The sequence below is a fragment of the Gobius niger genome (genome assembly GCF_951799975.1).
Source record: "Gobius niger genome assembly, chromosome: 7".
Lineage (NCBI taxonomy): Eukaryota > Metazoa > Chordata > Actinopteri > Gobiiformes > Gobiidae > Gobius > Gobius niger.
The window spans coordinates 6098066-6111554 of NC_136858.1; the positions used below are offsets into that span (position 1 = coordinate 6098066).

The following is a 13489-nucleotide window of genomic DNA, read 5'->3' on the forward strand; positions in this document are numbered from 1 at the left end:
CACCGACTATTGGTTAGAGAAAAATAAGAAAACATACATATTAAAAAAACGTCTTGAGCAGCGAAACACTTCTATGAGTATAAACCAAACTGGTCACATCGCCACATTTATTTCCATGAGCACAATCAGCTGGAGAGCAGGGCAAGTTCTCATCCGGGGATTTACTTCACTATTACGAAATCATACTTATTCTTATTCTTCTACAGCTTCAGCTACTGACACTTAAGCACAAAGTGCCCTCTGCTGGTGTAACCAGGTATTGCATATTCTAGAAAAAAACACAGTTCACCTTACACAGCTGTGAATTTTATTGTTTTGCTGAGTCGTATTATAACCAGATGATGGCCTGTTCTAGTGTGCCAGCCCGCACACCAGGCATGCGGTCTGTGGCTCCCCCTGGAGGCCTTCTCTCCGGAGCTCAGCGAGTAGCTGCTGCATGACTCCATCCAGGAGAGTGCCATTGGCTTTCGTCTGCAAACAGGACTGCTCTTTGGGGAAATAGGATGATCTGGATCCTGCTATTGCCAACGCAGCTTCTGGAAGTCAATAAAGGGACAATCGTTAAGTCTCGGACATGACGGAGAGTTTTTCTTGTTCCTCTGGTTGTTGGTCATCAACAGAGCCCCTGCTTGGTGTGTATAGTCAAAAGAGAGGGGGGGGGGGGGGGCTTTCTGCTTTACACTTTTCTGTATATTCTGCAACTTAATTCTTATATTGACTTCAAACAGGATATGTTTTATTTATGTGGGAATTAGATACATTTTCTAATCCAATTTAAAACAGGTCATTGGTGCTTCTTCTCCAGCTTTGGCTAAAAATAAGGAGCCAAAAAGAATCTGTCATTTAGCACCCGCTGTCATGTTCCGGGCATTTGGATGCAAGGTGACACAAGTGGGCGCCCTTCCAACCTTCTCAGTGTAAATGTGAGTTGACTTTCTTCAGAGTTTGACTTTAGGTCAGACACCATGAGTGACAGTAACATGGCGCTAAATACAGTGAGCTCTTTGTTTCCAGTATAAAGTCAGAGGCCTCATTGCTTTTCAGTCAGACTGAGAAGTGAAGAAGATAGTCATGGAACTTCTGCTATGGACAGAACTTCCGACTTCTGCTGCATGTAGGAGTCATATCATATTCTGAAACTCAAATATGTAGTAGTAAAACATAATATATGGAACATTATTATTACAATTAAAAATAGAAAAATACTTGAAAATCATGCATCTAATGAAAAAATATTTTTTATTTACTCATTCTAACAAAAAAAATGAACCAAACAAACCCTAACCATTTGTATCTGCTGTAAAGTCATGTTTGTCCCAATTCCTCTGAGTCATGGTGGGTCATGGTGGACCATGACAGATGTGGACAGGACTGTGGTAGATCTACTTTTACGTTGGAGAAAATAGTTACTATAGTAACTGTTGAAGAAGTGAACCTCACAAGCTTCTTCTGTCTACTTGATCTGTCTATATCAGTCCTGCTGCACCACGACTCAGAGCAACTGGGACAAACATCACTCTACAGCAGATACAAATGACCTAAAGTCTCACTCTGAAGAAAGTCAACTCACATCTACACTGAGAAGGTTGGAAGGGCGCCCCCTTGTGTCACCTTGCATCCAAATGCCCGGAACATGACAGCGGGTCAAAATGACCCGCGAAGGCGACACGAGGGCTAAATGGATCAAATGCTGTGTTGTACAAAATTGCGGTTATTTAAAACTTACAAAGGTATAAACTGACATTGACTTTGTCATAATGGTGAATAATAAAAGTTGACTGTGTCTTTTAAACATGGGAAAACAGTGCAGATCGTTAAATTCGCGTAAATTCGCGTTCTGCTGTTCAACTCAAGGCTGATTCTCCGCTCGCTCTAGTCGTGCTGAGAATATACATTTTACTTGACATGTGGTCAATTGTAGAAGTATAATTAACCTTTAATTAAACGCTGGAAAACAGTTCAAAAAGTGAAGAGCAGATATTATATTACATCAAAAACTAGGCTGAGCGATTTTGACCTGCTCAGCATACAGTTGAGCTGCGCTCAGAATCACAATAAGTGAAGTAACTTCACTTATTGCTGTGACATTTATATTTATTTTACTGCTAATAATGCATGGGCAGATCCGCTCGGAGAGAGGGGGCGGAGTTAAAATACTCATATTTCTCACAAAAAATAGTAACTCATAGTGGTAGAGGAACAATATATCATATAAATGCCTATACTTTACTTTGGGATGGCTAAAATCGCATGATACAGAATCTATAAAGGAACTTTAAAATCGATCCTGAAACACACGAGGAGCCAATGCAGCGATTCTAAAACCGGTGTAATGTGGTCCCGCCTCCTGGTCTTCGTCAGGACAGGAGCTGCTGAATTTTGTAGAAGTTGTAAACCTGAGATACTCTTTTTGGGAAGACCAGATAGCAGGGCACTACAGTAGTCGATACGACTGGTGATAAAAGCATGCGGGCCAAAGCGTGTTGGCCCGAGAGAGAATGGGGCGGACTCTGGCTATGTTCTTTAGATGGTAAAAACCTATCTTTGTGATGTTCTTAATGTGTGGAATAAAAGTCAGCTCAGAGTCAAAGATCACACCAAGGTTCTTCACCTGTGAGGAAGGATTAATAGACAGTGACTGTAGTTTGGCCTCAGGACCGATGATTAAAATTTCAGTTTTGTCCTGGTTGAGCTGGAGATAGTTTTCTGCCATCCAGGATTTGATATCTAGAATGCAGTTAAAAAGTGCATCTACTGGCCTGGTGTCATCGGGAGACACAGAGATGTATAACTGTGTATCATCAGCATAACTGTGAAAGTTGACTCCATGTCTTCTGATGACATCACCAAGAGGGAGCATATACAGTTTAAAAAGCACTGGGCAGCAAGTTTTGTGGCCAACGTCATCCTATCAATGTCCTTGTATTATTATGAATTGAATGAATGAACATTTGTGAGACACATTATCACATAAGTTATATTGCAGATATGATGAAACAATATGTGGTGGTGCTGCGGACTAGGGGAAGCACGTGTAGCTGAAAGGGTTCAGAACCACTGATCTACACCATGGACAGTAAAATCTGTTCTGGAATCCAACAACACACATACAACAATCGCAAAAAACACTTCCATGTATTATTGGGTCAAAAGACAGAGTTAATAGATCAAAAGACTCTTACCGTTGCACACAGCCAGCCGGTTTCCTCCCACATACTGAGTGTTCCATTTATACCCAGTCTGCTCACTGCACTCCTCGAACGCTCTGCTGAGGCGCAGGAAGCCAAAGTCATAGCCCTGTGAGAGGAAAAGTGCTCACTGAATACTGAAATGTTTGTATACTGACCTTCAGACTACCTCTTCCTGATAACGTCTGTGACTTTTATTATAATAGAGAGATTTCTGACAATAGGGCTTCTATGTCCCTGGATGAGGACTTTCTGTGTAATCCTGAAACGTTGCACAGCGAAATCCTGAAAATGTCCAACTGTGTTGATTCATCGGACTCTCAGATTACTAATCTATACGTGGAAGTCTGAGATCTCTTTGTTCATTTAAACCAGACCAGAAACCTGACGCAGTGCCTCAATTTCTGGACTATAAGCCGCTACTTTTTAACACGCTTTGAGCCTTGTGGCTTACTTTATAGATTTTTATGGTCATTTATGGCTGCTTCTAATGACAAAACCCTGGTCATCTGCACAAAAACTCAGACAGGTGGCGAACCCTATTGCAGTCTGTCCACGGTGTTTACTGCAACATCGTAATAAACCAAACACATGCAAACACAAAGTGAAAACATCATCCAGTGGCCTGTTCACTGAAGAAGAGAAGCTCCTCGCAGCTTGAAGAAATACAAATGCTGCTTATCAGTCCACACATCCGATATGACATCGTTTATAGAAATCCCCTAGAAGAGTGATTGTGAATGGCCGGTCTCATCAATGCAGTCACTGTTGCAGCTGGACAATAATATGGTCCGTAGAGCACTTACGATGTTGCAGATGAATAGATAATAATTGATGACATACTTACGCTCTGAGCCTGTACTTCCAAATATTGTACAGGCTCAGAGTGTGAGTATGTCATCAATTATCATGTATTCTGTTACAGCTTAAGGGAATAGGCCACCGTTTTTCCATACTGAGATATGTTCTTACCTTAACCTAGACGAGTTCATTTGTACCTGTCTGGTCTTCACACGTGCCCTCAGTCACGTATACACAGCACAGACAGCGTTAGCATTTAGCCTGAAGCTACCAAGCTCTTCCACGTTTTCCCTATTGAAATATAGTGAAGCGTTACACTATAAAGTATAGTTCCACAAAATTAAACAATGTGGATTTTCTAAGCGGATAAAAGGGGGAACTATATTGTAAGGCGTAGCAATACCAGGAGTACAACAGGGCAAACATCATTACAGATACACAGGACAAGGAGGAAGAGGAGGCTCACATCCAACACACACTCGCACATTACCAGTATCCACAGTGGGCAATTGAAAAGGGGAAGAAACAGGCACAAAACAGAAAAAACACGGGAGAAAAAGGGGAGGAGGACGACACAAAAAGAACACAAAACAGCATTCGTCATTTTACCATACATCAGGGGGGTCACGGAGCTATGAGGAAACGCAACATAAACACTCGAGTCAAACCACACACCAAACTCAGATAGTTGCTAGTCAGACCAAAAGACACCATTCATCAGGACCGGAAATGTGATGTCATTTACGAAATCCCATGCCTATCATGCAATAAAACATATGTGGGGGAGACGGGGAGATCATTCAGCACACGCAAGAAAGAACACCAGAAGGAACGGGAAAAGGAGACGGCCAATAGACAAACAAGAGCAATAAAAGAACAAGCAATGCAAGAAAATCTCAAATCAGCCATATCAGACCACTGTAAGAGGGAGAACCACATCATGAACTGGGACAATGCCAGGGTCATCCGTGCCGAAAGTAACAAGTACCACCTCTGGATCAGAGAAGCCATCGAGATCAGGAAACGTGCACCGACACCTATGAACCGGGACGACGGAGCTTACACCTTATCCCACACCTGGGACGCCGTCCTGGAGAAGGCGCCAGTCAGTAGGGGGCGTAAGCTCTCCCTACTGACAGGAAAATCCATGTAAACTGCCTACGACACGTCACCTCCACCACCAGGTGACGCTTCTGAGGAAGATCACAGGAAGTGATCGAAACTAGTAAAGCAGGTAAACTAAACCTTCTGTCTCACTAAAAGAACAAAACTGTAATAGGCTTAACATAAGAAGACAGTATGAACCTTTTACAAATACCAAGAGTAGTCTGAAATTTGCGCAGTAATATCTTCACTTTACTGTGCGGACGCCAAACTACTCCTGGTATTATTACGCCTTACAATATAGTTCCCCCTTTTATCTGCTTAGAAAATTGCCATGTTTCATTTTGTGTGACTATACTTGGAATGTGTAACCACTCATGTAAAACAGTATTTAATTTCGGCCACATAGAGGAGAGGAGGAGAGGCTAAATGCTCACAACATGTTTGGTGTTTTTGCATGACTGAGCGCACTCGTTAAGTCCAGACAGGTACGCATCAACTCGTCTAAGCTAAGGTAAGAACATATCTCAGTATGCAAAAAACAGTGGCCTACTTCTTTAAGGTGGAAATGTGCTATATTGCTCATATAAGACCAAACACCTGCAAACAGACTAAACTCGAAGTGAAAACACTATTCAGTGCCCTGTTCATGCTCCAGCTGATGCCCGGTCACGTGATCCCGGCACTCTGCCATGGAGACGCTGCAGCTTGGAGGCATAAAATGCTGCTTATCTGTCCATACATCCAATATTACAGCGTTTACAGAAAAATGGCCAGTTTCATCGATGCAGTCACTGTGGCAGCCAGACAATAATATGGCCCGTGTTTCAGATAAATAAATGATAATTAATGACTTACTCACGCTCTGTGCTTTCAAATAGTTTTTCTATTGTAGCATCCGATTGAAAACTCTAAATTTAAGCCATTTAGAGTGATTTTGTTTAATTGTATAAAACGAAAAATGCTCATAGCAGACGTTTCTGGTTATTTCGTTTTTGATTTAAAATTTGAAAAAATATTGAACGACGCCCCAAAGATGCACACGCTCATGTATGCTCAGACGCGGACATCAGAGTGCGCTTGTCCACGACTGATGCCTATAAAGCAGGGGTGTCAAACATACGGCCCCTGTAGAGCATAAATTACAGAGTATGTAGGGGGGAAAAGTAAGTCTCTAGCCCATTCCTGGGCGGAGTTGTGATTTTTTAAAAAATAACCAGAATGCTCATTCTCGCCACCAGGGTGCATTAAAAGTAAGAGTTCCACATGTGTCCAGCAGAGGGCCCTGACATAATAAGAGCTCAGGATATGAACAACACATTATATAGCCACGTGGTAAATGGACAGTCTGCCCCAGGGCGGCTGTGGCTTCAATAACAGCTTACCACTACCGAGTATGGAGTGATTGAATAATGGCTACTGTGTAGTACTTTGAGGAACTTGTGACACAGGCTTGTAAAGTGCAATACAAGTGAAAGCCGTTGTTATTAATAAAGCTACAGTCAAGGTGGGGCTTTGACCAAATCACAGCTTATGAGCTGAATGAGTTTGACACCCCTGCTTTAAAGGAATAGCTGTCTCTTCACCCATGCCTTCAGTCACGTAAACACAGCGCAGACGGCGCAATCCGCGCACTACTCCTGGTATTATTACGCCTTACAATAATAGTTCCCCCTTTTATCAGCTTAGAAAATCCACATTGCTTAACTTTGTGTAATTATCCTTTTGTAGTGTAACACTTCACCTAACCATATTTAAATAGGGAAAAAGTGGAAGAACTTGGTAGCTTCTATCTTGACCTCGTTTGACCTGGAGAGGAGAGAGGCTAAATGCTAACGCCGTCTGTGCTGTGTTTACAAAATTAAAGGCTGGTGAAGACCAGACAGGTACTAAAGAACTCATCAAGCTAAGGTAAGAACATATCTCAGTATGTAAAAACGGTGGCCTATTTCTTTAAAAGAGAAGCAGGACAATTCCTAGCAGAAGGCGGAAGACTGCTGGATCCAAACAATCTACTTTAATTCCTTGTCCTATAAGCGAAGTGCCCATCTCGGGCTGTGCAGTGCATTAATGGTAAATGTTTTGGCTTCCAAACAGCGCTATTCATAGATAGCAAAAAGCAATAAGGAGAGCTATGATTTGGACCATTTCAACACCTGGAATGTTGATTATCTAGTCGCTGAGGATGTCCTGTTACAACCAAGACTGAGTTGTAGCAAAAAGAAAAGAAAAACGAAGAAAGATGTTGTCAAAAGTTACCAGTCCTTGTCCTTGTCCTTGAAGGCGACTTACAGAAGGTTGGACGCATAGATATAAAACAGGCTACAACGAAGTCCAGGGTCTATAACTGTAGCCTCACGTCGCCAATATGGCAGAATATTTAAACAGGGATGAGAAATCGCTCTCTACCAGATTCATAATGAAACATAAATATAAATACTGAGGGAGGAAAGATTTAGACAATTTATTACTTGACTTGTGGCCAGACCGACCCACATAGATTAGACATCTAAATTGTTTTTATATTTTCGTGAAGCGATCGATAATTTGACTGGCAGCTATTTATCCCCTATATTGAACACATTCATTGTTTTGAAACTTTTCGGTGATTCCTGGACAAAAGTGAATGATTTAAAAAAAGTATCGAGCTGATCCCATGTCCTCTCGTACTCGTTCCCCTATCTGCTACTGCCTACAGAGCAGCCACCCTGAGCCTGGGTCTCTTTCCTCGGTTATTTTACTTAAAATTGTGCAAGAAACGTTGCTTAAGACTTGAGGTCTTTAAACCAAAGCCTGTAAGTCTTAAGGTTCACGTTTATGGCTCAATATTCTTCAGTGTTCACGTTCCGCTGCTGAACTCACTCACATATTTCAGTGGCGGTTGTGTTAGGGATCTGATTAACCCACACATGTGCAGTCGAGATGGGCACTTCGCTTATTGGTTAAGAGCATCTGAGTAAGCCCTTGGAAGTAACTAAGAAAGGAAGAACTACAGGAAGAATTGTACGGCTGTGAACTCACATGGTGGCAGAGGGGCTTGCAGAAGCGTCGGTCACTGATGGTCGCACAGAACAGACCTCCGTTGTCAGGGGCCTCTGCTGGGGGACATTGTTGTGGTTCTGATCCATCACATTCTGAAGACAGGAAAGATATACAGCAAAAAGTCAATTGGAATTGGATGTTGCAGTCAATAACACATACGTTTAACCTGTTCAGGACCACTGCTGACATTGTTGACGTTTTTTTTTTTTTGCCAACAATGTCACAGACACCATGAGTGACAGCAACATGACACTAAATACAAGTGCTCTTTGTTTTCAGTCAACAGGCTAAGGCCCCAGTGCTCTTTAGTCAATCACTGACCGACTGGAGCAGAAGAAAGTTCTGGAGCTTCTGCAGATACATGTTATATTCATGTAAGCAATCTGAATAATGAAAAGTATTTTGGAAAGTAATAACTCTTACATAGCAGCTTACCAGTCCATTTCTTTTCACTGCATCAATGAACTACTGAAGTTCCAGGAGTGATTCTTACATCCAGCAGAAGTATGAAAGTTCAGTCTGATGAATAATCTCAGGCTTCATTGCACATGTCAGTCTATGATAGACTGAAGTGCAAAGAGGCCTCATCCTTTTTATTGAAAACAAAGAGCATATTGTATTTAGAGTCATGTTACTGTCACTCATGGTGTCTGACTAAAGTATAACTCTGGAGAGAGTGACTTCAAGATGCATGCTAATTTGCATACTAATGGGACAAGGGACAAGTAGTCCCTGAGCAGGGACACTGGTGTGTCTTTAAAGTGCAACTAAACGGGCGTGGCAGAGCCTTTCCCCACCCACAAACACTAGTCAAAACTTGCTGAGAAAGGGGTGGTCTCGGAGGCTTTGGGGGAGACAAGGGGGGTGAGTGTGTAGGCGGGGTCTGCTCTGTTGACAGTCTCAGACCAAGCCCCTAGATCTGACAGGACTGACAGACGGCTGTTACCGCTGTCACCACTGTGTGCAAGGTTTATTTTTTCGTAGGAGAGTTGGTACATTCTCATGACTTGTGATTGCTTGATGTAGCAACTAGTGATGCGCGGGTCAGGGTTTTTTTCAAGCCGCGGGTCCCGCATTTGGAGCACGTTCTAACCCGACCAAGCCTGCCCCGCAACGTTGTTCTATTTTTACAACCCGCCCTGCCCCGCACCCGCAACCATTAAATATTACGCGTTACAAATATGATCCGTATGAACAGCACCGGCGTGTCATCGCGCGCGCTCTCTCTCCCTCCGAAGAGCGCTGGGCAAGAGAGGAAGAGAGCAGAGATAGGCCTAACGCAAAGTCACACACAGTCGCACATACGGTGGAAAATAGGAGACATGAGCTCCACAAAAGCGTTCTCTGGATGACAAGCTGCAAAACGCTGCTTGTTTTATGAAAATCCGACGTATATTTACGCCAAAAACCTGCTGTAAAGACGACGGTGGAACCCGCAACCCGCGCATCACTACTAGCAACTATCCTACGAAAAAAAAATAGATGGCCGCTGGTAGACTCCTCGCTCGCTGTCAGTGACTGCGAACAGAGAGAGAGCATCGCACAGTAGCTTTTCTAAGGGATTTATTCCTCTACACCACCTCAGCCGAAGTGTGAGCATCGCAGGGGCGCCACGCATCACTGGTGGCTACCATCCTCTCATCCACCGAGATGTGCTTCTGAGGGTGGGACACACCCATGCAGGAGATCATTTTGAAACGATCGTGTGACATCGCTGTGCACGGAGAGGCGACAACACACAGACACAGCAGAGAAGTGCATGTGGTGTCACGTACCTGTGAGCTGGTGAGCATGTAACTTCTGGGCTAGTGTGCTGATGGAGCTGAGGACCTGTGCCGTCTGCTCAGAGTTCCACCCAGACCACAATGAATTTTCACACAACACTGCCCTCTGGTGGAGAAGAGGACAACACTCAGACAAGGGTTAAATGTATCAGTCACTACGACGGATATCCGTAATTTTAAATAACTAGGGAAACCTAGAACCTAGAAGCAGTCAGAAATAAGTGAAAAACATGAAAAATATGCGTAATGTCCCCACTCCGAGTTTACAACAATCTATCTCCCTCTTTCCTTTGGCTTGTTTTGCAAGTTAAAAATGTGCTTGAAGTGCTTCTAAAATGGTTATGTCTTACCCTTGTGTTGCCTTCGCGGGTCATTTTGACCCGTTGTCATGTTCCGGGCATTTGGATGCAAGGTGACACAAGGGGGCGCCCTTCCAACCTTTTCAGTGTATATGTGAGTTGACTTTCTTCAGAGTGAGACTTTAGGTCAGACACCATGAGTCACAGTAACATGACGCTAAATACAGTGAGCTCTTTGTTTCCAGTAAAAAGGCTGAGGCCTCATTGCACTTCAGTCAAAGACTGAGATGTGAAGAAGGAAGTCCTGGAGCTTCTGCTCTAGACGGAACTTCAAACTTCTGAATATCTCAATAATAATTTTCCATATATTATCTTTTTACTGCATATTTGAGTTTCAGAATATGATGTGACTCTTACAAGGAGCAGAAGTCTGAAGTTCCCTCTAAAGCAGAAGCTCTATGTCTCCAGTCTGCCTCTGACTTTTTACTGGAAACAAAGAGCTCACTGTATTTAGCGTTATGTTACTGTCACTAATGGTGTCAGACCTAAAGTGTTACTCTGAAGAAAGTTAACTCACATTTACACTGAGAAGGTTGGAAGGGCGCCCCCATGTGTCACCTTGCATCCAAATGCCCGGAACATACCAACTCAATTGTATTGCTTTTATTCAAGGAAAACTTATTACAGTGCAGGTCTGGTTACAAGAAGATATTGTCATTGTGCTTATTACAGCGTCTTCAATTTGCTGGACAGCAAACTTGAAGTACTGAACTTTAAAATTACCTCGAGTTGTTGTGAGAGTTCTGTGAAGTCCCCTTTGGAGCTGCAGTTCTGTGGAACACTCTCATCTTGAGTTGAGCTTGAAAATACATCTAGTGAAAAGACAGAATTCCATTAGAATTTTCAACAGTGGAGAACTTTTTTTCTTTTTCTAAATCATTATGTCAGCCTGTAATCTAAAATATCAATAATGTTTGAGCAAGTTAAAAGTAAAGAGTCAACACATAGTCGTGACTGACGTACAGAACACACTCCAACTTGTTTGAAATAGACTTATGTTATATATTTTTGTGCTATTGATGAGCTTGTAGACACTGATAATCATGACTAAAGCATCTCGACCGAGGGCTCATTGCTCTTCAGTCAGAGTGACAGGTGAAGAAGTTTCTTTTTTTTTTTCAAGTTGGGAAAAGAAGCTATGTATTATCTGATGTAGGGTCAGGTGTGTCCCAGTTCTTCTGAGTCATGGTGGACCATGACAGATGTGGACAGGACTGTGGTAGATCTACTTTTACTTTGGAGAGAATAGTTACTATAGTAACTGATGAAGAAATGAACCTCATGAGCTTCTTCTGTAACAACTATCCACATCAGTCCTGCTGCACCACGACCCAGAGGACCTGGGACAAATTTGACTCTACAGCAGATACAAATGACAAGGGTTTGTTTTGGTAAATTGTAATTTTGTAATTAATAATTTACTGACAATTTAATCACATATTTTATTGCTGCATCAAGCATAATCTTCAACTGAAGAGTAATGAGGCCTCAGCCATTTCACTGAAAATAAAGAGCTCACTATTTAGCGCCATGTTTCTGTCACTCACGGTGTCTGACCTACAGTGTAACTCTGAAGCCAATCAAATCACAGAGACTCAGAGTGGGCTGGGCTCAAATGTGACCAAACACAGAGATCCAAGCTCAGACTAAAAATAATAAAACCAGAGTAGAAAGGGTTAAGTTTGACTTGTAAAGGTCCAGCCCACATGGGCCAACACACATGGGGCCCACATGGAAACTGCGGACAAACCCACTTATAACCCAGGTGGGCAAACCCATGCCGAGCCCACACTGTTTTGCTGGCTGGGTCATTCGAACTGGATCTCAGTTTTTCTAATGCAATTTTGCACACATGTAACTGAGCAAATACGATCAAAGCAGAAACACGTGAATAATTTTATTTAGCACGAAAAATGACTTGGTCATGACTTTTGCCTTGTTAATTGTGGAACAAAGATATATTTACTAAGGTTTACTAAGGTATTTCTAAGGTTAGAATGAATCCCAGCGTGATATATTTTAATCAAAATCCCAGAAAGCTAGTTTCTATAAAAAGGTGTAAATCTCATCATGAGATTCGTGGGGTTTGAGTTTTTCCTTGCCGTGTCCGAGAATCTAAGGACAGGTGATGCTCCTTAGCTATTGATTGATTGATTGATTGATTGATTGATTGATTGATTGATTGATTGATTGAGAAGCTATGGTTTGGAGAGATTGAAAGCATTGTTCTAAAAGATTTATGTTGTGTTTTTAGTTATATTTAAAAGAGAAATATGAAATGAAGGAATAAATAAAAACAATGGCTTACACACGTATTGTGCTTTGCAAGCCTGTATTACCAAGTTTCTCAAAGCGCTACACTGTAGTCATGATTCATTCACTGGATACTCGGTGGTGGTAAGCTACTGTCATAGCTGTTGACATCCTGGAGAGACTCATAGATGCAACATAGAGAGAGAAGACACGGACAGACATCTCATCTGATGAAGGGCCAAGACGCCCGAAGCGTCACCAAGGTGTAAGCAATACATTTTCCTGTTGGGAGCTAAGTGAGCTGTGTGGACCTTTTTTTCTTGTACTCGTAGATACTACCCCAGAAGATCCCTGCAAAACAGTTTGAAAAGTTTGCCCCAAATAAGTGACAGCACATTTACCTGTTAGCATCCACAGCCACAGCAGTGCCCCCGTGAACTTCATTGTAGCTCCCTGTATGAGCTCCCTGTGTGATCAGACGTGTTCACTGCTTTGGCCAGGATTGTGCGATCCTCCTCAGACAAAGCTCTTTCACCATAGAACTGCTCAGAGTCACCTCAGGACATTGACATGCAGTGGACTTTGGAGCAAGTGATTGTTTGCTTATGTGTGTTTGCTGTCACCAAACTTAGCTTGATGTCTGCACAGTGATCACCGTTGAGATTATATTAAATCATGAAAAATGTCAAGAACTTGATTAAAGGTGCATTAGGCAACTTTTCATGTGAGAAAAAAAAAGATATTTGTGCAACCCAGCAGGTCAGCATGGCACCTTTACTTTCCATTACGGTGGTCTCTGCAACACTCCAGAATCAATTATTTTGTACATTTGCTGGTGAGGTCAGCAGTGAAAACCTTCCAAGCAATTGATCCTGAAGCATCATGCTGACCACTGTGATGGAAGGAAGGAATAGCTTTATTTATATAGCGCCTTTCACAGACATAGGCCCTGTCCCAA

At 42.4% G+C, this 13489-nt stretch overlaps 1 protein-coding gene across 1 annotated transcript; it reads right to left on the minus strand.

Annotated features, from left to right (window-relative positions):
• Positions 1–306: 306 nt before the first annotated feature.
• LOC306965505 (uncharacterized protein) lies at positions 307–12988 on the minus strand. The gene is made up of 6 exons (XM_079559987.1): positions 12933–12988; positions 11002–11090; positions 9911–10025; positions 8115–8227; positions 3183–3297; positions 307–536 (listed from the first exon to the last, which is right to left on the minus strand). The coding sequence occupies exons 1-6, from the start codon at positions 12973–12975 to the stop codon at positions 352–354; spliced, it is 660 nt and encodes a 219-aa protein (XP_079416113.1). The 5' UTR covers positions 12976–12988; the 3' UTR covers positions 307–351.
• Positions 12989–13489: the final 501 nt, after the last annotated feature.